Source organism: Budorcas taxicolor, chromosome 17, assembly GCF_023091745.1.
Source record: "Budorcas taxicolor isolate Tak-1 chromosome 17, Takin1.1, whole genome shotgun sequence".
Taxonomy (NCBI): Eukaryota; Metazoa; Chordata; class Mammalia; order Artiodactyla; family Bovidae; genus Budorcas; species Budorcas taxicolor.
In genome coordinates this window covers 62,806,010-62,833,952 of record NC_068926.1, presented here as the reverse complement: position 1 = coordinate 62,833,952, position 27,943 = coordinate 62,806,010, and the positions used below count along the sequence as shown (strand labels likewise).

The window sequence follows — 27,943 nt, the reverse complement described above, 5'->3', positions numbered from 1 at the left end:
ATGGAGACTGACGCGCCCCAGCCCGGCCTCGCCTCCCCGGACTCGCCGCACGACCCCTGGTACGTCCCGGCCCGGCCCGGCCCGGCCTCGCTGGCCCGCGCCCGCCCCGGCCCCGCCAACATGGCCGATCCGGGTCGGGCCGGGCCTCCCCGGGGCCCGGGCCCGCGCCCCCTGCGCCCGGGCGCCCGGCGCTCACGCGGGCCCTTTGTGTCTCTCCTCCTCCGCAGCAAGATGTTCATCGGAGGACTCAGTTGGCAGACTACGCAGGGTGAGCGAGCCCGGGAGCGCCCGCCGGCCCGGCGGGGCACCCGGGACCCCCCGGCGCCCCGGAACCGGACACCCCAGCCCGGCCCTGCGCCCCGCTGACCCCGGGCGCCCCTGCGCCGTTTCGCGCCCCGCCCGGGGACCCCGAGAGCGCAGGGCGATCGACAAGCGCGCACGGCCCAGCGGGTGGAGGGAAGGAGATGAGGGGTTCAGGGGGCATCGGGGGTGGGGGGTGGGCTGGGCCCCGGGGACCCGCCGGCGGCAGCGCCAACTCCGCTCGCACCTGCGGCTCAAACTTTTGTGAGGCGGCTCCCGGAGCGGCGGGAACCCGGCCGGAGCCGTCCCCCCTCCAGCCCTGCTCGGCCCTCGGTTTCCTGGGGCCCCCGTGGGCGCCAGGAGGCTGCAGGGGAGCCGGGTGAAGACCGGGGGTGGGGGGGTAGCGCCGGAGAGCGTGCAGGCTGCTGGGCGCGGGGGCGGCCGGACCGCGCCGGGGTCACTGGGGGCAAAGGACGGGGGAAGGGGGGAAGGGCGCAGGGGCGCGGGCCGGTCCGAAGGCGGGTGTGTGGTTACAGAAGGGCTGCGCGAATACTTCGGCCAGTTCGGGGAGGTGAAGGAGTGTCTGGTGATGCGGGACCCCCTGACCAAGAGATCCAGGTGAGCCCCTCACCCCCTCCTCCGGCTCCCGGCTCGCCCCGCTCCGCCGCCGCTCTCTGCCTTGTAACCATCTGCCTCTCCCTCACTACGGCGCGCAGGGGTTTCGGCTTCGTCACTTTCATGGACCAGGCGGGGGTGGATAAAGTCCTGGCGCAGTCGCGGCACGAGCTCGACTCCAAAACAGTGAGTGGCCCTCGGGGTTTCGGGGGTCTTTTGGGAGAAGGAGGTCGCTGGAGGAGAGGGGCAGGACTCTGTCCGGGGTTGCGGGAGGCGGGGGGGGCAGTTGGATGGGATCCCGGGAGAAAGGAGGGAGTTTGCCGAGTAGAAGGGCTGCCACGCTCTGAAACTTTGTCAGTCGAGTTGAGGGGAGACGGAGCTGCAAAATCCCAAGCCTGCTAAGCGATGTTACATCCCCACCCCACCCCAGTCCCTCCAGGACTGGGGAGGGAAGGTGAGGCTGCTTCCCCCTCCCTTCACATACTAATCTTGATGCCTCAGAGAGGAGCTTGGGGTGGGGCTAGGTCCCTCCCCTAGCCCAAGTGGGGTGAGTCAGGGCTGCAGTGACCCACCCGTGGCTTCTCTGAACTCCAACTAGTACTTGGCTCCCCCCCCCCTCACCACTACCCCATTGCAGACCAATGGCAAAGGATCATTGAATCCCCCCTCCTTCTCGCCCTCCCTCCCCTGACTTTTGGTCAATGAGCTCCTGGCTTTGTGTGGAAGATGTGAACCTGCTTTGCCCGTGGAGGAATTTATGAGGAGGGCCCTAGCTTGCCTGGAAACAACTCTTGCCGGCTGGGTCTGGGGAGAAGCCGCTGGCTGGGCATTCAGACTCTGGGAATATTTTGCTGCTGTCCCGCAGCTTCCCAGTGTCTTGGGCCCTGCAGGGGGCGCTGGCCCAGGCCCCGGCTCCAGGGGAGAGGGGAGAGGAGAAACCCGAGGAAGGGCTCCTCTGTAATGGGGTGACTGTCTGCCAGGGACAGTGCGACCTCTCTCCACACTCCCCCACTCTCCTCCAGCGCTGGGCCTCCCTGCTTGGGTCAGTCACTGGCTCCTGCTTACCTGCAACAATAGCTGGTTGTGCCCAAGAATTTGTTAAACTACCGCCTGTCCCCAGCTCCTGTTATCTCTGCCCAGTGGCTCCCACTCTTGCCCGCGGTAATGAGCCAATGAGGCCAGGCCTCAACTTTGCCGGCCCTGAAAGGATCTTCTTGGCGCAGACGAGTGACCCAAGCTAGGAATGGACAGACAGTGGCCTATTGTTTTTGGTGATTATCTGCCATCAAGCTGCCTGTTCTCCTACCATACCCTGTCCTCAGAATGCACTGATGGCTTCTGCAGCACTCAGGAAGCCGAGATGTTGGGATTGGGGTTGGAGCTGGGGGGCAGGGGCATGGACGATGGACAAGAGGAAGAGAGAGGGGAGGAAGGAGCAAGAGATAGGCATCCTTCTGAGATGCAGGACTTTGAAAAGGGCAGGGGCTTTGTGTTTGGCGTTCTCCAGCCTGGGAAAGGGGTGGGGGTGGAAGGGAGGCTTATTGTGGGAAGGCTATTTTGGGTTCTGACTTTCACCTTTTATTTACTTGTTGGGCTTTATGTTTCCAGCTGTGAGTCAGAGTGGAGGTAGGGTGTGTCAGCGACTGGTTGTGCGTGGGTCTGTGGGCCCTGGCTTAGGTACCATCTCCCCTTCAGTGTCTGCACAGGGAGACTGTCAGAGGTGTGTTCTGGTGGCTTCCAGGAGAAACAGAAGGATGAACATGTCCATTGAGATACAAAATCAGTGGGCAGCTATAATTATCCCTGGAGCCCCATGGGATTTGGGGAGAGAGGAAGCATTGCCCAGTGTGGAGTTTGGAGGTTCCTTCTCTGTGGGTAGATTCCAGTGGGGGAAACAGGAGGGCTGTTCCCTGGTTCGTGCCATTCAGGCAGTGAGGAGACAGAGTCTGTTGCCTAGAACTAGGCTGAGTTTTGAACAGAAGGAACTGTGGGGAAAGACAGATGTTGCCTGCGATTGGCTGGTGAACTTCTGAGTGGTGTCCACCCACGTGAGTGGCAAGATACTCTGAAATGACTGGGCCTCAGAGGTCCTGTGTTGATCACAGTATCTCGAGCTCTGCCTTTTGATGTTTGTTAGTACGAATATAGTACTTGGGAGTACCCAGGTGCATCTTGCTTTTTCCCCTTTGGTTGTTCACGGCCAAGGGCAAAGGTGGCCCACTGGTAATAGCACCTTTGTTTGTGCAAAGAAGGGCAGTTCACAAAGGAACGCTTTCACCTGCGTTATCTCATTTGATTCCATGCAGCTGCCTCTGGGAAAAGTGGGTGCTATTGTCCCCACTTTGCAGATGAGGGAACTGAGGCTCAGAGGGGTCAGGCAAGTTCCCAAGATCACAGACTTGGCCAGGGGCCCAAAGTTTCTGAGTCCAAATCCCATGCTCTTGCATGTCATCAAAGCCTGTGCTCTGTTTCACCCCAAGCCGACCTGTACTATCAGGGAACTGTCTGCTTGCACCATCAGGAAGGACTGTTAGATGGCGGTGGTATTGGGAAAACAGAATGGAGTCTACCCTTGTGGTTTACGAACTCTTATCTCAAAGCCTTTTGCAGGCAAAGATTGTTTCCATTCCCAAGGCTCCCGCAATCTGGATTGCCTGCCTCAGCTGGACAGGTATCTCTCAGGCAGGAAGGGCTTCAATATACCTGGTGCCGGAAGGAATAAGTCTATGCCTACTTTTTTTCTGGTTCTCGCTGAGGGCTAGACAACAAGTGCTTTGTAAGCATTACTTCAAATAATCTGCAGAGGATCCTTTGAGGTGGATGTCAGTATTGGCCCATTTTGCGGGTGAGCTCAAGCCTAAGGCTCAGAGAGGTTAAGTCATTTGTGCACGATCTCACAGCTGGGAAGCTGCGTTAAGTGGGATTTGAACCCAGCAGCCCAGCTCTAACCATTACATCTTCCTGCCAGAGGCCATGGTGGTTTCTGTCACTTCTGTGTCACCTCTGTGTCCTGGGATGAGAGTGGTCCTCAGATCTTCAGGCTGTGTTTAATAACCAAGGCTCCTCTACCTCTGTCTTCTCTTTCAGATTGATCCCAAGGTGGCCTTTCCTCGGCGAGCACAGCCTAAGGTAGGTATGTCTGTGTCTGGGAGCTCTGTACCACCAGTAGAGATTTTCCCATCATTCTCTTCTATGGAAGAGGCTTCTGGGTGGAGTGCTAATGGCATGGCATGGGGTGGGAGGAGGGAGGATTCCTGATGTCCTTGCTTTCTGGATTGCAGACACAATGCATTTTTCCATCTGTGCTCTGGGGTGGACTAGGGAGAGGGGCCTGTGTGTGCTGAGAGAAAGAGGAACCCCTTGGGGGATTCATTGCCCTGTATTTGAAGTCAGTACACTTTGGATTCTGGGCTTCCTTAGTGGCTCAGAGGGTAAAGAATCCGCCTGCAATGTGTGGGACACAGAGATGTGGGTTCAGTCCCTGGGTCGGGAAGATCCCTTAGAGGGGGTATGGCAACCACTCCAATATTCTTGCCTGGAGAATCCCCATGGACAGAGGAGCCTGGCGGGCCACGGTCCATAGGGTCACACAGAGTTGGACACAGCTGAAGTGCCAGCATGCACGCATGCAAACTTTGGACTCTAATTCTGTGACTTTGGAGATCACAACTTCTGTGCCTGCACCTCTGGGGTGGGAGGCACTCAAATACATCCCAGACTTACCAGCTGAAGCTAAACTAGAGACAGGTCAGGGAGCTACCTCTGACCCCCAGTGCCCCACCCCCCCCAGCTCCCCTCACCTCTGCGATGAGGTGCGTTGGGCTTGCAGAGAGGGAAGGGATCCTAGCATCTGTTACCTGTTATCTTTCAACTTGGGTGACTGTGGCTGCCTTCCTAAGTGTTCTTTGTCCCTGGTGCTGTGGCAGATTTTTCTAGGTGCCCACAAAACAGCTCTCTGAGCAGTGGAGCCATACAGAACTCAAAACTTTTGGTGCAGCACAGGGGCCTAACAGTGGTATTCCAGTTCCCAGGGCAACTAGCTACATCTTAATTTTTAAGCAGTTGAAAACAGGAGACAGGCAGTGGCCTGACTACAGTCCTGGGAGCAGGACCCCTGAGTTGGATGATGTATCATGTGTCCAGGGACTAGGTCCCTCTCCAGGAGATCTCAGTTTCCCCCTTTGCAAGGGGTTGGTGGGAACTGGTAGCTTTGCGATTCTGAGTCATGGCGCCTAGCTCTGGCCACAGTGAAAGGAGAGGGGCAGGTCTGGGGAGACAGGAAAAGGGCATCCCTGCCAGGGTCCAGCAGAGGGCCTGAAAGCAATTATGGACCAGGTATTGGAAGGAAGCCGCACCAGGGAGCACATGGTCGGAATTGGGTTAATTCCATTAAGCAGTTTGGTGACAGAAGGTGCTTTAGTGCTAGGATGGGGCTGGGAATTGCCGTGGATTAGCCATGCGCTCCTGGGGTAATTAGGACCATGTGTTCTTCCTAAAACAGGGCTGGGGCCACGGGGCTGCCAGAGGTTGGGTTGGGAAGAGGTTGATGAGGAAAATGTCGGTGTTAAGTTCAGGGGGACCCTGGGATGGGTCTTGGCCTCTTCTAGGAGTGGCTGGTGGGGTCTTTGAGGTACGGCTGTAGGTCTGGGTCACTGAGCCAGCCACCCACTTCCTGACACAGACCCCAGGGAGTGAGCCAGGGTGTGGGGTGTACAGCTGCCTGTGACAGGCCCAGAGGTGAGAGTCCAAGGGGGGAGTTTGGGGTGGTGGTGGGGGAGTCTTCTGAGTAGCTGGGGCCACAGAGAGCTGTCAGCTGGCACCCCGGCAGGAGGGCTGGAGCCCCCGCTGGTGGCGGTAGGCCACAGGACTCAGATGCCCACTTTCTCATTCCCTCCCCGAACAGATGGTGACTCGAACGAAGAAGATCTTTGTTGGGGGCCTATCAGTAAACACCACGGTGGAGGATGTGAAGCAGTATTTTGAGCAGTTCGGGAAGGTGGGTCTGAACTAGGGAGCGCTGGCTGGGGGTCAGGGCGGGGGGAGGGGGGCCGGGCACGGGGTATGAAAGCCCTGTGGAATTTTGGTCAGTAGCAAGTGCGGAGTCCAGCCAGGTCATTCCAATTCCTGCAAGAGTCGCAAAGGGGGCTGGGTCCTTTTGTGGGTGAGGCTGGGCCAAACCCAGCGTTCAGGCTCCTGGCCTATCTGTGGGCTTCAGACTCTGTGTACGCGTCCCCAGGGAGGGAAGCCATACAGTAGCTATCCCTGTTGTCGCCCTTCTCCTGCTTATCTTTCTTCTCTTGAGGGAGGCTGTGCTCCTGAAGCCAGTTCAATCCAGTCACCCCCTTGGCCTCCTGGGAGTCTGCACCTGTCCAGTCCACAGGGTGGTTGTACCTTCCCCCACTCCTTCCTGCTAAGGATGATAACGAGGCAATAAATATGACTCCCAGTTGTACTCAGAACCCTGCTTGTGCAGGTGGGAGCTGGGGGGGGGGGCATTGCAGATCTCTTAGCTTATCGGGGAGGGGCTGCAGAGACCACCCCAAATTCCTGATCAGTCCCAGAGAACTGGTTCTCAGCTCTGCGGTGCCTGGAACTTAAATTTCTGGGCCATTTAGTCCATGCAGAAGCAATGTAGTGACATCAGACAATAGCGTGTCCCCCCTTCCCCAGAAAGGGGAGCGTGTGAACATCAAGGTGCCATGGAGAGATGGCTAGGAGGGGACCAAGTTTTACTTAAGCCTCAGGGTGAAGTAGAGATTTCTGTGCTGAGTCCTGGGGTCCCTGGGCTTTTCAGACGTGAATCAGGCTGCCGGCTGGGTCTCACCTTCTCATCAAGGCCCTTTCGGTTCCCTATATAAGGTGCAAGGCACAGGAGAACCGTGGCTTGGGAATGGGACATGAGCTGGTGACTGGGTGGGTTTCCAGCCCCCTGCCTCTAGGGTAGAAGGCGAGCCTGTGGGAGGTCCCTGGCCAGCGTCTGCTGGCGATGCCGGAGCCAGAGGCCTAGGCTCAAGGCACCTCCGCAGGGACCCGGGTACCGGATCCAGGGCAGGTCGGGCGGCCTGGGCCCCAGAGGGAAGGGCGCTCCTGGGAAGCAGCAGGCCCCGCTCGGGCTCCGGTGGGGTGTCTTTGTGTCTGAGCGCCGAGCATTAGAGCTCGCACTAATCTGATCCAGCAGCTGTGATTGGAGGCCGCCTGCCCCCGGGGCCGGCGTTGCCATGGCAACCGGGCCCCAGGAGAAGCCGTCAGCGGCCGCGTCTTTTGTTCGGGCCTAAATCGGCGTTGGCATGTGAAACCGGCCCGGGGAGGCCAGGGGGAGCCGGAGAATAGGCTGCCAGGGAGCGAGGGGGACAGCCGGGAATGCCAAGGGCCCCGCGGCGGGGGGCCCCCCGCCCGGATCGAGGGGCCGCCGCCGAGGGGGGAACAATGGTCAGCCGCCATGGCTGCCACTCAGGCTTAGCGGCCGCCGAACTTGGCGGCTCCCACTGGTCAGCAGGCCTCGGCCGCCTCCCCTCCCCCCCCCCCCCCCCCCCCGCCCAAGCCCCCCTGCCCCCGGGTTCCCATGGAGACCAAAGCCTATTAAGGACACTGGGCTGGGAGCCTCCCTCCCCTCTGCTGGCCCCAGGAGGGGACGCCAGTGGGGGGTCCAGCCCTGGACCCCCAACCACTTTTCCTTGCTCTATGCCCTGGCCTCAACCCCCCTTGCCTACTCCGGGTCTGTCCAGCCAAGGCCCAGGTTGAAAGGTGGGGGGTGGCCAGGGCTGGTGGAGCGACAGCGGTTGGTTGGAGGAAGGGCGGTGGATTTGGGCTGAATCAGGAACTCAGCGGCGGGATAGGGAAGGAGGGTGTGGCTGGGTTCATCTATTCATTTGTTCAAAAAGTAATCAGGGAGCAGAAGTCCCGTGATGGATAGGGTGGTCATGACTGACCTGGCGCTGCCTTCATGGAGCCTTCAAAGCCAGTGGTGTGCAGTCGTTTACTCTCTAGCTTCGCCGGCCTGCCCCATGTGACTGTGGGCAAGCCCCTCTCTAGTAAAGGTACTACTAATAATAACAGCTGCTGTTTATTAAGCGCTTACTCTATCCCGGGTGCTGTGAGTTAGGAGTGTTGCATGCAGATCTCCTTTAACGCCTCCCTATAAGACACAGCTAACGCCCCATTTGACAGATAACGAACTTGAATCATAGAGAGCTAAAGCTGCTGGCCAAGGTTACTTTCCAGCTCCAGCCGGTCCTACTCAAAGCCTATGCTTTTATCACAAGCTCCCCCTTTCCGGGTTTCTCTTTTCTCTGTGCCAGACATGAAGTGTCCATCCAGTTTGGACGGCTGAGCTGATGTGGGACTCAGAATGGGTCCATAAGGATGGGAGCAAGGGTGACACCGAGCTGTGCGGCCCTAGGTCAGGCCCCTCTTTGGGCAGAGAGATGTCATTTTTTCCTGAGATTCTCCAGGGACCCAGCTGCCTCCTGACTTACTGGTGTGGGGGGATCCTGGTTCTCCTTGGGGAAAGTCCGGGGCCTGATTGTTGCTTGGTGCCTAAGAACTGGAGGACCACCCAGCTCAGAGGCCGCCCTTTCCACTTTAACAAGGCGGATGACAGCCTGGAAAGAGAGCAAAGGCGAGTGGGGAAGAGGCTGTGCCCCAAGGCCTCAGGAAGTTTTCCTTGATCCCTTGGGTGTCTGACCATTTGGGGGAGGGTCAGCAGCTGGAGTGGGAGGTGGAATGGGGAGAGGCAGTGTCAGAGGCAGCCCTTGATTCCACCCAGGATGAATCCGACCTTAGGTTAACCCCGTGAGACAGCTGACATTGGCTGAAGAATTAAGAGGGCAAGGAGGAAGCAGCAGATGTAGGCAGAGGGAAGCTGGGACTGCAGACGGGAAGAGAGGGCCTGTGGCTGTCCGTGCATCCAAGAGGATGCCTTGAGGGAGCAGCAAGAAGAGAAGACTTGGGGTCCAAGGGATGGGGGATAATGCAGAACCTCTCCCTTCCTCCACCCTTCTCCCCTCCCCCAGTCAGTGGGAGGCCAGCAGCCCAAGCACTGAACTCTACTTGCTTTAATTACAGCCTCTAGCAAAAGGAAACCTCAATTAGAGGAAAAGATCTGTACAAGGAGAGGGGAGCTGGGTCTGACTGGAGTGGCTGCTGGCCTCCTGGCCTTTTGCAAGTAGGAAAGAGGCTTTCACTTCCCCATCTCCTATCTTACTCCTCTATTTTCTCCTCTAGCACCCACTGTCTGCCTCCTCCTACTCCTCCCAGGCTTGATCTGGGATGTGCTGTGTGACCCTGGACAGGTGACTTTACCTCTCTGAGCCCATTTCCTCATCAACAGAATGAGGCTCTTACCATGCCAGGAGAAGACGGTGGGGCAAAGTGCCAGGCATATAGTGGGTGCTTAATATTTGCAGGAGAATCTGGTGGTGAACGGGGGTGCTATGGCAGCCAGTGGGGTTGCAGATGGAATGCTGTCCCCCACCCAGGAAGCAGGTTGAAGATAAAGCCTGGACTGGGCAGGAGGGGAGTGGGTGTCGGAGCCCTCGCTCCTGGGTTGCGGTGGAGACCCCTGGGTCTGGTGGGTCCTCCACGGGAGCTCTGTTTTAGGTGGATGATGCCATGCTGATGTTTGACAAAACCACCAACCGGCACCGAGGTAAGTGTAGCCCCTCCCCTTCCTAGGCTGGGCTGGGGGGCCTGTGGTCAGCCAGGGGGCTACAGGTCACAGCTGCCCTTTCATCTCGCCTCCTGACATCCTATCCCCGAGGATCTGCATCCTCTCCCGGGCCTGGCCTTACAGAAGGCTTTTGTCCCGCCGTTTCCTGTGCTAGAAACTTGCCGAATTGCAGACACCCGAGAGGAGAGGAACGGAGGAGTGGACCTCTCCTCCCCCTGCAACTGAGCCCTCCGCCCCCGCCCCAGCCGGTGTCTGCTGGGCTTACCTTGTCCCTGGTAACCAGAGCTGGGGCCCGGCCACCCCAGGGTCAGGCTGACTCTACAGTCTGCTCCTGCCACTGGCCCCCTTGCCCCACCCCTGGGCCGAGCCCAGCCCCCTTGCCCCTGGATCTGTGAGCATCTGGGCCACCGGGTGTGCACTGCCTGCTTGTTTTTTTCCCAAGGGCCTTGCCTTCTGAGAAATACCATTCCAGCCCCTGGGGCACACCCAGGAGGAGGCAGGGTTGTTTCTCCAGTGCCTTCAGAGCTTTGGGCCTTTTAGCCTGTTTGGGGAATGGGGTATGTGCTGGTGTGTGTGTGTGTATGTGTTTGTATCTATGCATGTGAGGGTATTTGATACTGAACAGTTGTGTAGACCTAGCATGTCAGGATAACTCATATGCACACAGGGGCCTTTATGCCTTTGTGAGCACTAGTTGGAGTGTTTCTGTGATGTATGGGTATCTAGGGGTGTGTATGTGTGTGTATATCTGTATACAAAAATATACTTGTCCACGTTCATGTACGTTTTTAGAAGTATTTGTGTGTGTATTTTTAAAGTATTTTTATTTCCCTCTCTGGAAAGCATCTGAAGAAGAGAAAAGGCATGTTGAATGTGATTTGCGTCACAGCCCTGCCTCTTTCTAATTTGCTATGTGATCTTGGGCCAGTCACTTCACTGAGCCTTGGTTTTCACCTCTATGACTTGGGAACTGAAATCTTATCTCATCACGTAATTGAGAGGTTGCCAGGGTGCAGGCAAAGCCTCTCATTAATTCTTAGACACTTGCCTGTAAGAAGGGAGTGAATGCTGTTGGTATGACCTGGGGCTGGGTTTTGACCAGGAGCCCGGTTCTGACCTTGCCTTTGCCCTGCAGGGTTCGGCTTTGTCACATTCGAGAGTGAGGACATCGTGGAGAAAGTGTGTGAAATCCACTTCCATGAAATCAACAACAAAATGGTGAGCAAGTGGACTTCCCTAGCGGTGCAGTAGTTCAGACTCTGCGCTCCCACTGCAAGGGGGACGGGTTCAATCCCTGATGGGGAACGTTATGCATGATGTGCAGGGGGAGACTGGGGCTCTAGCCTGAGTCAGCCAGGGAATGCTTGGAGGTTCTGGAGGCAGGCAGAGAGGCCTCACAGTCGGTGGGCCAGAGCCAGTTTTTTCATCCCCCTGAAAGTGTGGACAGGAATATGGCGGTTAGAAAGCACAGCTGGTGGGCTCAGAGGGACTTGGGTGGAAATCCTTATTCCACCGCTTCCTAGTCTAGTCATTGGACAGATGACTTCCCCTCTCTGAGCCTCAGTTCCCTCGTCTGTAAAATGAGAGTGTCAGTAGTACCTCCATCCGTCTCAGGGCCGGTGTAAGCATTTGATGAACCACCGCATGCTCAACCCATCTCTAGCACATTGCGATCACGCCAAAAATAGTAACTACAAAATGAACAAGAGGCCTGCCAGGGAATAGGAGGGTCCCTGACCCTGGGTCTATAGGAGGGACTGACTGCCGGATCTCATTGCAGGTGGAATGTAAGAAAGCTCAGCCAAAAGAGGTGATGTCACCAACGGGCTCGGCCCGGGGGAGGTCTCGAGTCATGCCCTACGGGATGGATGCCTTCATGCTGGGCATCGGCATGCTGGGTATGTGCTAGGCCTGCACCTGTGGCTTCTTCCTGCCCAGAACTGCACCTGGGGCTGCCAGGAGCTGTGTGGGTGTTGCCTTTCCTCTGTGGTCTGCCCTCCTGTCTGGGAAGACAGTGCCCAGGGTGTGTGGACCAAGGATCTCAGGTCTGGCAATCCTAACGAAGGTGGGCCATTTGGTTGTGGGGTGCTGCCCTCTGGTGGTGACCGAAAGAATGGCCCAGTTGCTCCTTATTAATTGGTCCTTCTGTCCATCCCATCGTTCAATTTGTTTGTCCACTCATCCATCCAGTAAGTAGTTATTGAGCAGCTATAAATGCCAGGCCCTATGCCAAGAATTACAGCAGTGACTTTCCTTGGAGCTTTATGGTCTGGCAGGAAAAACAAATAAGTCCCTGGTGGCTCAGTGGTAAAGAATCTACCTGCCAATGCAGGAGACGCGGGTTCCATCCTTGAGTCACGAGGATTCCCTGGAGAAGGAAATGGCAACCCACTCTAGTATACTTGCTTGGAAAACCCCTGGACAGAGGAGCCATGGGGTCACAAAAGAGTCGGACAAAACTTAGTGACTAACAACAAAAACATAATAGGTTTGGGATGGAGAAGTATAGGGGCCAAGGGAGCATGGTCATAGAGAAGCTGACCAAGACTTGGAGACGCTAGGATATTTAAGCTGAGTCTGAGGGTTGAGTAGGAGCTGAGTCATGGGAGGGCAGGGAGCAGGGGAGGGTAAAAATGATCAGGCAGATGGAACAGCATTTACAGATGCACAGGCCTTTGGGAAGGTAGAGAGAAGCCTGTTTCTTCTTGTTTGTTCGACTAATATTTATTGAGCAGCTTCTGAGAAATAGGGCCTGCCTTCATTGTAATTCCCATCAAGTGAGAGACAAGATTAAATAGACCGTGTCACCACAGACTGACTGGAGGCTGTGGGAGGCCCGAGGAGGCACCTAAATCGACTTGGGGGTTGGGGAAGCTCCCTGGGGAGGGGGGGTCAAGGTCACCATGAGCCTTGGAAGATGAACAGGAGTCAACAGTGCTTGGGGCCCTTGACCAAGGGTGAAAAATCTGAGCTGGGACCCCAAGAAGGTCACAGTCTTCCTGGAGAGACAAGCTGTATATACACAGAAAGAGAACACTAACAAGGGGGTCTTTATGCTGGAGATGGGGGAGGGGTGCCCTGAGGACTCAGAGAAGGGGGTATAGCATGGGCTAGAGGGTCAGGAATGGGCTCACAGATAAAGCGGGTGAGGAGCATACCCACCAAGTGGAACACTGTCTGCTCCTGAAGTTTTGTTTTTGTTTTTTGACTTTTTATTTGAAAGTAACGTCATTTTCAGAAGAATTGGAAACGTAAAGTAGTAGTACCAAAAAATCCATATACCCTTTACCAGATTCACCTGTTGGTTTTTTTAAAGACTTTTTTCTAATGTGGATCATTTTAAAATCTTTATTGAGTTTGTTACAATATTGCTTCTTTTTTAATGTTTTGGTTTTTTTCCTGAGAGGCATGTGAGATATTAGACTTGGTTGGGGGACAACCAAGGATTGAACTCTTAATTCCTTTGGAAGGTGATGTCTTAACCAGTGGACCACCAGAGAAGTCCCCAGATTCACTTATTGTTAACATCATACCCTATTTGCTTTTCTCATTCCTCCATAAGTATATGTGTATATATATATATATACACACATATGCATACACACACATATATGATATGCTTATGATTTTTCTCTAAATCATTTGAGGGTAAATTACTTCAGTGTGTATTTCCCAAGATTAGGGGTGTGCTTTCATGAAACATGATAATTATCAACTTCATATATTTATATTGATACAATATTTTAATCTCATCTACTATTTTCTGATTTTATCAGTTGATCCAGTACTGTCCTTTATAGCTATTTCTGTCCTCCAGAACAAGATCCACCAGAATCAGTTTTTGAATTTAGTTGTTCTGTTTCTTTAGTGTCCTTTGGAACTCTGAGAAAATTTTCTTGTCAAAACAATTTATTAGCTGGTTTTACCCCTTTTAAAAAATGGGGGAGGGGACTTCCCTGGCAGTGCAGTGGTTAAAACTCAGTGCTTCCACTGCAGTGGGTATGGGTTTGATCTCTGATTGGGGAACTAAGATCCCACATGTGCTTGTCGAAGCCCCCTACCGCCAAAAAACGTGAGGGTGGGAGAGAGAAAAGAACAACTCTAACCAATAGAGAATCATGGTTAAGAGACTTGGAGCCAGTCAGATCTGATTTTGAATCCCAATTATACCATTATTACTCACTACGTGATCTTTCTTTCAAAGCTGCAAATATCTATTATATGCATACTAAGTAGTAGGCACTGTGCTGGTGATGGAGAGACAGAAATAAAAGATGGGGAAGACAGAAAATCAGCTTTTGAAGAAATCCTGGGATAAGTTCAGATACTGGTCATCAGTGCTATGAAAGGAAAAAACCAGGGTGACATGATAAATATTGAAAGGAAAAACCAGGGAGAATCACATGATAAATACTGTTGTAACTGATGAGAGAGAGGTCTTTTGTGGGATCACTTCTCTGAGGAGGTGACATTTGAGCTGCCTCTTGCACAGTGAGAAGGGCATAGTCTTGTGAAAACCTGAGGAAGAGTGTTCCAGGCAGAGGAATTATCATGTGCAAAGGCCCTGGGGTGGGAAGGAGCTTGTGAGTTTGAAAGGCAGCGTGGAGGCCAGGGTGGCCACAGCAGAGTGAGAGGGGCAGGGTGTAGACGAGGAGAGGATAGAGGCAGGAGCCAGAGCACGAAGAACCTCGATAAGGGTTAGGGTTATTCTCAGCTAGTGTCACCTCACTGAGCCTCAGTTTCTCTGCCTATAAGATGAGGCTCCTAACTGTGCCACTTGGGGTTCTTAAGGAGAGAGCAAACTGTGCAGGGGGCTTTGTATAGGGCTTGGCATGCAGATGGTATGTATGTGGTAAATGTGATTATTATTCGTGATACATCCTCCCCCACAGTGCTGTAGATAAAGCATCTGACACTGGTCCCCTTGCCTTATCAGGTTACCCTGGTTTCCAAGCCACGACCTATGCCAGCCGGAGTTATACAGGCCTCGCCCCCGGCTACACCTACCAGTTCCCTGGTAAGTCCTGCCCAGTGTCCATCTGCTGCCAGCATGTCCCCGGTTCCTGGGCAGTCTGACTCCTCAGGGCAGTGTTCAGGGGGTAGTGCATGGCTGGGGGGAGGTCTGCCTGCTGGAGGTTAGGAAGGAAGGGCATGTCTGAGGAAGGAGCGCCTCTCCCCACCCAGCACCCCCTCCCCTCCTGAGAAGCTGGGGGTGGGGCTCCCTGTGTGGCCCTGCATGACACCCCTCCCTCCCAGGATGACCTCTGCCTGCCTCTTGCCTTTCCTCCCTACCTACCTCCAGGGTTGCCGCTTCCACCAAAAGGGCATCAGGCTTGTGGTGGGGAGTCCCCCCTGAGGGCCAGCGTTGGCTGTGTCCTTATGGACTCCCCTATAATGACCATGTGCTACAGTGAGCTCCTTCCAAGGCAGATGAGACCTTTTGAGACCCTGAATGCTGAAAAGCAATTTAAAACCACAATGATCACCACCCTCATTTGCAATTCAAAATAAGAACAACACTAGCCCTTCCCATACTGGCAAGAAGCCCAACAAACTTCTGAGCCTTTCCCATGATGACTATTCATTGTTTTTTTTTAATATCAAATATCATATTTTTGCAAGGCTCTTGTTTGTTTTTCGGTCATTTCTCTGGAGGGTTCTCTAAGCCCTTGCACCTTGGGCTGTCCAGCTATGACTCCTCTGTGCACATGACCCTGACTAGTCCTGATAGTGATCTCCGGGGGGAGGCGGGATGAGCCTGATTTTCTAGGTGAGGAAATGGGCTCAGAGGGGAAAAGTGACTGCAAAGATGACTCATCTAGAAGGTGGCAGAGCTGCTCTAGGGTCATTGCTTGCCTGCCCCCAAAATAGAACAAAAAGATGGATTCTGGGAGATGTTTTAGTGCCTTCAGACCTTTTAAGAAAAACACCAAGGACAGAAGCTCCACCATCTCCCAGTGCCCGGGGTGTAGGTGGCAACTCTGCCCACTTGTCCCTTCCCTGTTGGTCTCGCCTCTGCCTTTGTCTCCTTCCCCACCCTGGCCTGCTGGCCTGCGTGCTCTCCCCATCCGCAGCTCTCGGGTCCTGTGCATGGCCTGCCCCGCGGGTGCCTTCGTCCTCCCTGGGCCACGCCCGAGGGGCCTCTCTGCATCTTCCTAAGCTGTTTTACGTTTCATTTTAGAATTCCGTGTAGAGCGGACCCCTCTCCCGAGCGCCCCAGTCCTCCCCGAGCTTACAGGTCAGTCGCTCGGATTTCGTACACCTCACAGGCCACATGGGGGAGAAAGAGAATGACCCAGGGACCGACCCCGGGAAAGCTCGGGGGACCCTTTTCTCCTGCCCTCCAGCCCTCTGGCAGTGCAGCAGCCTCGGGCACTGGCCAGTCTGCGTAGCTACATGGTCCTTAAGGGTAGGGCACAGGGCCAAGCCCAGCAGATGGAGGCGAAATCACTCATTCATCCATTTGACAAATATTTATCTAGCGCCTCCGGTATGCCAGGCACCGTGTAGGCGCTGGGATCCAGCGGTGAACCAGCCAGGGTCTCAAACTCAGAGTGGAGTGGGCGGGGTGGGGACGTCAGGACATGGTGGTGGGTGTGGCTCCTCTCTGCCCCTGCCAGGAGGCAATGTAGAAACCCGGTTATGTTCAGATCCCATTTTTCCAAGAGAAGCCAGAAACCCGGCTTTCACTTTCAAATGAATTTTCAGTTATTTTAAAATATTAGCAACGAATTTCAAATTTTTAAGTTCCCTGGGGACCAAATGAAACCTATTTGAGGGCCGAACCCAGCCTGTTTGCAACTCGTGGGCAAGTAGGGCGATGTGTGCGGCCATCCTGGGCCATTTCTCCAGCTGGAGTTTTCACCTGGGCCTGTCAGCTCAGCTCTGGAGCTGGGGCCAGGGCGGAGGCCCACGGCAAGGGGCAAGGGGCAAGGGGCAAGGGGCGGATGCAGATGACGTGGGCTGCAACGGGGTTTCTCTGTTCAACCTGCTTCTCCCCTCACCCCACCCCCAGACTCCTTCCCCGAACCTAGCCACATGTGGAAGACACAAGCGTGGACGCTGCTTTAGATGAGAACTTCCTTCCAAGGGGTGCCTAGGGGGCCCCCAAAATTGGGGAGGGGAAAGAGGCACCTGGGGTGAAGGAGGGGGAGGGAGTCCTGGCGGTGGGGGTGATAGAAGATCTTCCCTGAGCAGAGTGAGGCAGATGGGGGTCTTTCCTACTCATCTCGGAACTTGTGTTGAGGGCCTACTGTGTAAGACAGACAGCCAAGCCCTGGAAGCAAAGAAGGAACCAGACAGCCAGGCTCTCATCTGCAGAACTTGTGCTCTAGAGAGAGATATAAATACTTATTATACAAATGAGTAATGCTTTACTGTTGTGATGAGAGCATGCTGGTTTTGCTTTCAGGAAATGCCTAACTGGGCCCTAAACCAGACCTCAGGGCCCAGCCCTGCCCTTAAAGAACTGAGGGAAGAAATAGCCCCTCTGCAGACATTTTGGCCTGGGGAGGCAGTGGGTTTGAGGCTGAGCAGTTCTTGGAGGTCTGGGGTCTGAGCTTTTCCCTCACTTTCAAGGGACGACAGTATTTCCTCGTGCGTTTAATCAATATTTGTTGTGCCAAACGCTGTACCAGGCAGTGGGGATTCAGTAGGGAGTGAGACAGACAAACTCCCTGCCCTCCTGGAGTTGACAGTCTGGTGGAGGGAGACAGGAATAAACAAGTAAATCAAGATACTTGCACCGGGTGAGAGGTTCCACAAGGAAAATAAAACAAGATGTGCTAAGGTGCTTGGGTCGGGGCGAGGGGCTGCCTTAGTAGGGGTAGTCAGAGAAGGCTTCTCAAAGGAGTTGATGTTTTGAGTGAGAAGGTGCCAGCACTCTAAAGATCTTAGGCAAAGTGTCTCCCAACTGTGCAGGCATGCTGTCCTAGATTTTCATCTCCTGGTCCAACAACCTACCTAAGAATTTTCACAAGGATTTTTTTTTTTCCAGAGTCCCTTACCTCACTTCCAGTTCCAGTTCAGGGCTAGGATACTAAAACAGCCCTCAGGCACGCATCTTTGAAAGGGAGACGCTGGCTCTGGATGGGAGTGTGGCCTCTCAGGGTTGCAGTGGCAGAGTCAAGCAGTAGGGGGTGCTCACCCCTCGCCGGAGGCAGCTCCAGGCTCACGACAACCCATCATTAAAGCACGAATCCCTCCTAGTTATATTCCTCCTAGTTCAGTTCAGTTCAGTCATTCAGTCGTATCCAGCTCTTTGGCACCCCATGGACTGCAGCACACCAGGCTTCCCTGTCCATCACCAACTCTAGGAACTTACTCAAACTCATGTCCATTGAGTCAGAGATGCCATCCAACCATCTCATCCTCTGTTGTCCCCTTCTTCTCCCGCCTTCAATCTTTCCCAGCATCAGGGTCTTTTCAGATGAGTCAGTTCTTCCCATCAGGTGGCCAAAGTATTGGAGTTTCAGTTTCAGCATCAGTTCTTCCAGTGAATATTCAGGACTGATTTCCTTTAGGATTGACTGGTTTGATCTTGCAGTCCAAGGGACTCTCAAGAGCCTTCTCCAACAACACAGTTCAAAAGCATCAATACTTTGGTGCTCAGCTTTCTTTATAGCCTAACTCTCACATCCATACATCACTACTGGAAAAACCATAGCTTTGACTAGATGGGCCTTTGTTGGCAAAGTAATGTCTTTGCTTTTTAATATGCTGTCTAGGTTGGTCATAGTTTTTCTTCCAAAGAACAAGCGTCTTTTGATTTCATGGCTGCAGTCACCATCTGCAGTGACTTTGGAGCCCCCCAAAATTCTCTCACTGTTTCCATTGTTTCCCCATCTATTTGCCATGAAGTGATGGGACCAGATGCCATGATCTAAGTTTTCTGAATGTTGAGTTTTAAGCCAACTTTTTCACTCTCCTCTTTAACTTTCATCAAGAGGCTTTTCAGTTCTTCACTTTCTTCCCTAAGGGTGGTGTCATCTGCGTATCTGATGTTATTGATATTTCTCCAGGCAATCTTGATTCCAGCTTGTGCTTCCATCCAGCCTGGCATTCGCATGATGTGCTTTGCATATAAGTTAAATAAGCAGGGTGACAATATACAGCCTTGACGTACTCCTTTCCTGATTTGGAACCAGTCTGTTGCTCCACGTCCAGTTCTAACTGTTGCTTCTTGGCCTGCATACAGATTTCTCAGGAGGCAGGTCAGGTGGTCTGGTATTCCCATCTCTTGAAGAATTTTTCACAGTTTGTTGTGATCCACACAGTCAAAAGCTTTGATGTAGTCAATAAAGCAGAAGTAGATGTTTTTCTGGAACTCTCTAGCTTTTTCCATGATCCAGTGGATGTTGGCAATTTGACCTCTGGTTCCTCTGCCTTTTCTAAGTCCAGCTTGAACATCTGGAAGTTCATGGTTCATGTACTGTTGAAGCCTGGCTTGGAGAATTTTGAGCATTATTTTGCTAGCGTGTGAGATGAGTGCAATTGTGTGGTAGTGTGAACATTCTTTGGCATTGCCTTTCTTTGGGATTGGCATGAAAACTGACCTTTTCCAGTCCTGTGGCTGCTGCTGAGTTTCCAAATTTGCTGGCATATTGAGTGCAGCACTTTGACAGCATCATCTTTCAGGATTTGAAATAGCTCCACTGGAATTCCATCACCTCCACTAGCTTTGTTCATAGTGATGCTTCCTAAGGCCTTCACTTCACATTCCAGGATGTCTGACTCTGGGTGAGTGATCACACCATCGTGGTTATCTGCGTCGTGAAGATGTTTTTTGTATAGTTGTCCTGTGTATTCTTGCCACCTCTGCTTAATATCTTCTGCTTCTGTTAGGTCCATACCATTTCTGTCCTTTATTGAGCCCATCTTTGCATGGAATATTCCCTTGGTATCTCTAATTTTCTTGAAGAGATCTCTAGTCTTTCTCATTCTATTGTTTTCCTCTATTTCTTTGCACTGATCACTGAGGAAGGTTTTCTTATCTCTCCTAGCTATTCTTTGGAACTCTGCATTCAAGTGGGTGTATCTTTCCTTGCCTTTTGCTTTGTCTTCTTTTCTCAGCTATTTATTTATAAGGCCTCCTCAGACAACTGTTTTGCCTTTTTGCATTTCTTTTTCTTGTGGATGGTCTTGATCACTGCTATTCCTTAAACACCTGCTGTGTACAAGGCACTGTAGAGGTTGGGGGGAGTGGGGTAGACAGCAAACTAGGGAATAGCCAGATCCCTGTGTCTGAAGAGAGGGTCAGAGACAAGGGGATGAGGAGACCTGGGGAAGGGAGTGGTCGTTTCTTCCTGGGTGATGGTCAGGGGTGCTGAGCCAGGAGGAGGGGTGCGAGGGGAGCCGGCCAGGCAGCAGAAAGAGTGAAATGGGGTTGTTGAAGCTTCAGCAGATCTTTGGGCAGGGGAGTGGGGGGGTGGGGAAGGCGAGAATGCACCTTGGTCCGTTGGTCCTGGGGCGACAGGCCCGGCTTTTGGTGCCTCTGTCAGTCAGTCGTCGGCTCCAGTTGACGTGGACTGGAAGGAGGGACGAATCTCTCGATAGCCCTGGGCTGAGTAGCCCCCCAGTTCGGCCAAGGGCCCTCCCTGGTGATGGCAGCAGCGGGTAATATTCAGGGCAGCTCAGGGGGTGCTCCACCCCCATCCCACCCCCCCATGAGATGTGACTTGTGCATCCCCCCACCCCATGACATTTGGGTTGTGCACACGTGTCCCTCAAGTCCAAGTTGAAGCTGAGGCCCAGCCGATCCCTGGGAGGCCATCCTCTCTCCTCCCTTTCTCCAAGGGAGCTCTTTTCTGCCTGACCCCGGGGCTGTGCTTGACCCCTCTGAGGTGGGGTATGGCCAGAGAGGCTCTGCCCACACCCCTGCTGCCCCTCAGCCACCACGCTGAAGTGCCCACACCTTTCCTTCCAGCCATTCCCCTCACAGCTTATGGACCCATGGCGGCGGCGGCAGCAGCAGCAGCTGTGGTTCGAGGGACAGGTGAGGCCGTCTGGGGTGCAGGGGGCGAGGGGGATGGGGGACAGATAAGTCTAGAGGGGAGGGGAGGTGGCCACGGCCACCCCTTTTCAGAGGGACTCACTTATTCAGACTATGAACTGAGCACCTGGCAGGCCCGCCAGGAAGGAGACAGGTGTGGTCTCTGCCCTCCAGAGCTTGCAGGCTGGTGGGGCGGCAGGTGTTAAAAAGGCGATCTCATGTTACAGCCCACCGGGGGAAGTCAGGTGTCAGAGAGGGGCCTCTCAGGAAGGGCTGCCAGGAGGTTGCCCCTCTTAACTTCCTATCTGAAGGCAAAGAGGAGGAAAGGTATTCCCAGCAGAGGCACACACAGGTGCCAAGGCTTGGAGGCCAGTTAGCGTGGGTGGAGTGGAGGAGTGAAGAGTGGAGACAAGGAACCAGATTCTAGGGAAACACCAAGCATTTTAAATAGCAGAGTGATGATCATTTTAGCGCAGGCAGCTGCAGGGTGGGGACAGGTGGGAAGGGCTCTACAAGGGAGGGGCAGTCAGTAAGGAGGCCACTAAGCCGTGGCACCGGAGATAAAGGGGGCCCTGGGCTGAGGCTGGTGGGGGTGGACGGACTCTGGGCAATCTCCAGGCAGTGGTCCCACAACACTCTGCTGGATGTGGGGGTGAGGCCGAGGGGGAGGGGTCAAGGTCGAGGGAGGGGGTGGGATGGGTTGGGGGGGTTGCTGCGGGGTCACCGTGGGCGCCGGGGCTATCACCGTCTTCTTTCTGGGTTGCCAGGCTCTCACCCCTGGACGATGGCTCCCCCTCCAGGTTCGACTCCCAGCCGCACAGGGGGCTTCCTGGGGACCACCAGCCCCGGCCCCATGGCCGAGCTCTACGGAGCAGCCAATCAGGACTCGGGGGTCAGCAGTTACATCAGCGCTGCCAGCCCCGCCCCCAGCACTGGCTTCGGCCACAGTCTTGGGGTGAGTGGCCCCCAGACCTGGAGGCCCCAGAAGTTGAAGGAGGGAGAGGCCTTGTCTGTCTTTCAGGGGAGGGGGAGAAGAGAGGCAAGAGATAATGGATGGGAGACCCGGGATCAGTGAGAGTTATCATTCACTTGTTCAGTGGGCATTTATTGATTGCCCTCTGTATGCCAGGCATTGGGTGGGCTCTGGGAATACTGTGCAAATGAGGCTCAGCATCTCTGCCTGCTTGGAGGCTAGATTCTATCTCAGGGGTGCCCTGCTTTTAACCAGGGTGCTGGTTATCTGCAGATTCTCAGGCCCTACCCTGGATAATCTACCCTAGGAGAAAGTAGGGTGATACGGGCAGGGCTAGAGAAGGTCTGTGCCTTACCTGAGGCTCCGGCGGAAGAAAGGAGGAGCCCCTGGGCTTTCTCTGCCACCCCCCGGAATCTAGGAGTCAAATCCTTTTCTTTCCAGGGCCCCTTGATTGCCACAGCTTTCACCAATGGGTACCACTGAAGCAGGAAACAGGTGGCAGGAGGTGAGGAGGTGGGCTGGGGCTTTGGGGTGTGGGTGGCACCTGGGAGGCTAGCGTTGAGCAGTGCAGTCTGGGACATAGACTTTCATGGAACCCACAGCCCCAGTGGGGAGACAGACCTTTATCCCAGCAATGGTCAAAGACCCGGAGAATCTACTCAAACTGCTCCATAAAGGATGTAAATGATAGCCACCATAAGGCAGCATGTGCCGCTGCTCAGGCAAAGATTTTTTTTTAAGACTGTTGGGGCTCCGCAGTGATGAGGGAGGAGAGGAACCTGTGCAAATCGGCTCAGGTTTTTCAAAGGGCAGGGTTTATCTGGACTAAACATTTCATGCCCATAACACAGCGATTCTACTTCTAAGCATTTATTTTTATAACTGAAATGCCCATCAACAGGAGAGCGGTTAAATAGACTGCATGCATGCACTGGAATATCCAACAGGTGAAACAGGATACTGTCCACATATCTACATATACAGAGAGCGAGGAGGAGGGGAAGACACTGCACACACAGCCATCATGCTGTGTACAGTGGGGCGTTCTGGGTCCCAGCGACACTTCCTTTTGTTTGTCCATTTGTGCATTCCAACAACTATTTATTGAGCATTTGTTTCAGGAAGGGGGTGGTAGAAGACCAAAAAGGCTCGCCTCTGTCTACAGACAAAAAAAACAAGTGTGCAGTTGAGATCATTCTAAATTGCACGTGAGAGGTCTACCTGCTTCAGGGGTTCAGAGCGCAGTCCCTGAGAAGGTGACATTGAAACGAATCCAGCCATCCAGAAATCTAGGGAAAGAGGGTTCCAGACAGGGAGCAGGAGATGCGAAATATATGCACAAAGCTTGCCTAGGAAGGGATTAGGGAAAGAGGCCTTAGGCACGAGGAGACGTGGGTTCTGCGGGCCGCAGAGAGGCGGGGGGCAGGACCCGCTAACCGGCTGCTGTATTCCAGCGCCCTGGCCTGCAGCTGACTGAGGACCACGAGTGAGCCAGCGAGGGGGCGGGGACACCTCAGCCGCAGCCGCCGCCCCCTCCCCCGCAGCGACTCGGACCGCTACTGCCTGCCCCCTACTCCCTGGGCCCCCTGGCCCCTGCCCTGCTGCCCCTCCACTCACCCCCGGACATCCATGTCTGGCTCCCCTACTAACCCCCACCTCTTCCGCCCCTGGCCCTTTTCCCCCACCTCCCCTGTCCTACCTGCTTTTATTTATTTTGGATTAGCCGGTTGCCCCCGCCCGCCCGCCGCCTCCCCCGCCCCCCATTCTCCTCTCCGCGCCCCCCCCCACGTCGGGTCTGCGCCCCTCTCCCCTCCGCGCCCCCATAGGACCCCCCCCCACCCAGAAGGCTTTTGTATTTGTGCATAGCTAGAGTGAGGGCGGAGGGGGCCTGCTACAGGCGACAGCCACAACCCTGGTTTTTTTATTCTGATTTTTCCTTCCTTTTCTCTTTCCTTTTTGTTTTGTTTTGTTCTGTTTTTTAAAGAAACGGTTTTTTAAACTATTTCTAGGTTTGTGAATGTGAAGCCCCAGGCCGCCGGGGGCAAGGGGCCAGGTGCCCCCCCACCAGCTGAGAACAAAATGTCTATGTGGGTGTGGGCCCCTGGCCAGCTCCCTCCAGCCCTGGAGAGGAGGACAGGCTGAGGAGGCCAGGCCGAGCCCCTGGAACCATCCCGTCCTGTATCATATATGTAAATACTGTGAGGTGAAGCCCCTACCCGTCTCTAAGACCCCTTGGGGGCGAGGGCATCGCCTCACCCCACCCGCGTTTCTGTACCTCCCTCTCAGACACCGTTACTGTAAGCTTGCAGGCCTCAACTGTGGCCAAGGCAGGCCCCGCTCTCTCAGGCCCTATGGGGTCAAAGGCCTTGGGCCCGTTCACCCCAAAAAAAAACCCAGTGTGGGGGCGAGGGAAGAGAAGGGCTCGCCCGGAGCCACTGGTGGAAAGGAATTAACTCTCCAAAGGTCACCCCCGCCTGCCCCCTACCTGGTCAGGCCTTCATGGTCTCTGCCCTGAGCCCCCCATGAGTGGGCATTGGGGGTGGGCACTTTGGGAAGGGGCGGACCCCAGGGGAAAGCAAAGGGCTTCTCAGGGAACCCCCACATTCTCTCACTGAAGTTCCCCACCAGGATGGTCCCGTGGCCAGAGCCCCGAGTCCCTGGGCCCTCTTTGAAGGAAAAAGAGGCTCGGGTCATGACTTCATGAACAGCGAGTGACCAGGCTGGTGTGGCGGAGTGGAGCCTCCCACCCACCCACTGTCTGCCCGTGTCCTCTCCCCCAGGTCTGGGGCTGGGAACCTAAGCTCCCTTCCGCATCATGGTCCCCTCCCCTGAAAATCCCCTTTGGAGAGTTAATTGTCTGTGTGAGGTGCTTAACCTATTAGCCCTGAGAACACAAAGCAATAATCTTTGTTACTGAGATGCGCGGCTATTCGTGGTTTTTTTTTTTTTTTAATGTTTCCTAATAAAAGAGAAGCTGCATTTTATTGGTTTTTATTTTTAATTTTCTACACACTTGAGCTGAGTCATGAGAGACTTAGCTTTCCTCTCCTCCCCTTCCTGTGATCCCCCACCCCACTGGGCCCACCCATGGGCTCAGGGCCTTGGAATTCCGTTTTCTGATTTGTTTGGGAAATTTTTTTAAAAAGATGTTACACGGTGTTTTGAAGCCAGCAAGTTACCACCCTCCGGTGTCTCTTCTCTCCACATCTGTAACTTCTTTTTCCAGGTTTTATTTTCAGTTTTGAATTCCTAATAAATTATTTGAAAACGGGCCTGAGCTTGTGTCTTGTATCTCTCTGTGTGTTCAGAACTTGGTACCCCAATGATACCCTGTTTTCCCTTAATTTCTGTTTTCCTCCTGGAATAATCTTTACTTTCTTGTCAGTCCAGCTCCCATCTCCAGTTTCTTGACCAGCCTCAAAACTTGGTGTTGATGATGAGATACCATTTTATACCCAGTAGGATGGGCCATCAGAAAACCAGAAAATAACAAATGTTGGTGAGGATGTGGAGAAATGGGAACCCCTGTTGCATTGCTAGTAAGAATGTAGGATGGGCAGTTACTGTGGAAAACAGTGTGGCAGTTCTTCAAGAAGCTAAACATCGAAATACCATATGATCCAGCAATGCCACTCCTCAGTATACACCCAAAGGAATTGAACATAGGGGCTCAAAAAGATGCGGTGCACCAATGTTTACAGTAGCATTATCCACAATAGCCAAAAATGGAAGCCACCCATGCATCTGTCAACAGATGAATGGATAAATAAGGCCTTTCCATACAGTGGAATATTATTCAGCCATAAGAAGGACTGAAGTAGTATTGCTGTGTGCTACAACATGGATGAACCTTGAAGAATTAGGCTAAAAATGAAAGAAGTCAGACACAAAAGGACAAGTATGATTCTACACATTTGAGGTACCTACTAATAGAGTCAGCAAATTCATAGGGACAGAAAGATTAGAGGCTGGGGAGGAGGGAGTAGGGAGTTATTGCCTAGTGGTTACAGAGTTTCTGTTTGGGATAGTGAAAACATTTAAGAAATGGATTGTGCATAACATTGTGGATATAATTAATGCCACTGAACTATACACTGAAAAATGATAAACTGGGAAGGGGCTGTAAAAAACAGTACATTTTGTTATGTATTTTTTGCCACTTTAAAAAAAAAAAAGAAAAGCTTGGCATCGAACCCCTTACTCTCACGTGCTCAGTTGTGCCTGCCAGGCTCCTCTGTCCAAAGAATTTTCCAGGCAAGAACACTGGATCGGGTTGCCATTTCCTACTCCAAGGGATCTCTTAAGTCTCCTGCATTGGCAAGCAGATTTTTTTACCACTAGCACCACCCTTACCCTGGTTTGCCTCAAACTCAGAATCCTAAGAGGGTGAGGCAGGAAAACCAGCTTAGGTGGGTGCGGGTAATCCCCAAAAGTTAAATGTGGTGGTTCCAACACCTGGCTCCTCCCTTTCCTAGCTGAGGGTCCTCAACCTCTCTGAGCCTCAATTTCCTCATCTATTAATGGGAATGATATAAAAGGTCACATGGTAAGATTCTGTTTATGTGAAATAGCCAGAAAAGGTAAATCCATAAGAGAAAACAGATTGGTTGGGGCTGGAGGGTGAGGGGCAAAGGGAATAAACTCAATGGTTAAGGGATTTCCTGTGGGGTGATGAAAATGTCATCAAAGGTGGTGGAGGCATGACATTGTGGATCTAATAAAAGCCACTGGATTGGTCACTTTGAAATGGTTATTTTCTAATGTATAGAGGAATTTCACCTCAACAAATTTAAAAAGAGAATGGCAGCAGTAACTAGGGTAGTTGTTAATTAAACAGGGAGGGCAGACAGAGGATTCAACACCAGGTAGGGCACAAAGTAAGTGTTTAGTGAGTAGTAGCTGCTATGAATCCCAAGGTTCCTCCAGGTGATTGGGGCTCAGCAGTGGCTGCCCCCTCCTGGGTGGTCCCCACTGGCTCCCACACTCATTCAACAAATACTCCCTTAGCATCGACTGTGCGCGCATCACTGTTAAGAACTGAGAGGGTGACCAATCTGTCCTGCTTTGCCAGGGACTTCTCTGGTTTGAATACAGGAAACTCTGTCCCAAGAACCCTTCAGTCCTTGAGGGGGAAAGCAAAATCAGAACAATTAGTCATCTGAAAGGCAGTGATTTCAGTTGGGTGTGTAGGGGGTGTCGAGTTCTGCTAAAATCTGCAAGAAGGGTAAGAATTAACTAGGCAAGGCTCACATGAGAGGAGCGTACCAGAAGGAGAGACCAGCAGTTGCAAAAGCCTTGAAATGGGAGAAAGCACAAGGACTTCAATCAGAGAGCTGAGAGAAGGCTTCCTGTGGCTGGAGAAGAGGGTATTCCACCCCACTCTTGACTGAGAGGTAGGTAGGGGCAGAGGAAACTGGGCCTCTAGGCTGATCTTGTTCCTTATATAAGAGCCATGGGAAGGCATGAAGGGTTTTAGGCAGTGGGGTGAAAGACTGATGACGTGATATAATCGGGTTTGCGTTTGAACATGTTACCAGCCCACACCATAGGGAAAAGATTTGAGGAACGCCATTGTGGAAGGGAGCACAGGGTCACTAAGGAGCCTGCTGCAACCATCTGGGCAAGGGATGCTGGGGCAGGTACCAGGTATTGGAGTTTGGTGTGGCTTGAGAGCTGGACTTGTAAGGGACTGGATGGGAAAGAGAGTAAGGAGAGGGAGTACGGGGAGAGATCCTGGGTTTCTGAAGAAGGTCAGCTTCCTCGGTGGTTGTACTCAGTTTGAGAAATATTTCCAGCTGAGCCCAGATGTACTGGAAACAGAGTGATGAGAGAGGGGGAAGGGAAACAGCCCCTTAAGGTGACCCCAACCAAGTTAAACCCAGTCCAGTGTTACCTAAGGCTTTCTGGGAACTTCCTGACAGCCCACATTCTGCGCTCAGTGCCGGATTAAGAGGCAAGAACATGCAGGTTCAATTCCTATTTCCATCACTTTCCAGCTGTGTTGACTTTGAGCCAGAACTTAAGTTCTCTGAACCTGTTTAATCATCTATAAAAACGAGATGACGACAAAAATAATAACTATATCAGAAGATGGTTGTTAGGATGAAAAACAACATAACACTCTTCGCCCAGGGCTGAACAGACAGAAGCACTCAGTAAATGGTAGGTGTGCTTAAGCATTTCCTAGAAGCAGGAGCCGTGTCCTCCAGGGGCTGGCCAGGCGTGACCTTGGTAGAGTGTGGGTATGTCATCACCTGAAGGAGTCAAGAAGCTAAACTTAGCCATTCTTTCCACTGGAGAGTGTGTTTTTCCCAGGCTGGGAGAAGCTGTGCTGTACACACCTGTGAAGGGCAACAGCAGGTCACAGTGCAGATCCCAGGGGCCTGGTGGGCTATCA

At 53.4% G+C, this 27,943-nt stretch overlaps 1 protein-coding gene across 1 annotated transcript; it reads left to right on the top strand.

The window, feature by feature from the left end:
* On the top strand, positions 1-23,071 carry MSI1 (musashi RNA binding protein 1). The gene is made up of 15 exons (XM_052654757.1): positions 1-59; positions 228-268; positions 837-918; positions 1,017-1,101; positions 4,003-4,044; positions 5,819-5,911; positions 9,514-9,562; positions 10,719-10,801; positions 11,364-11,481; positions 14,520-14,600; positions 15,765-15,821; positions 20,508-20,576; positions 21,374-21,528; positions 21,988-22,051; positions 23,001-23,071. Exons 1-14 carry the CDS (start codon positions 1-3, stop codon positions 22,027-22,029), a joined length of 1,056 nt encoding a protein of 351 aa, XP_052510717.1. The 3' UTR covers positions 22,030-22,051; positions 23,001-23,071.
* Positions 23,072-27,943: the final 4,872 nt, after the last annotated feature.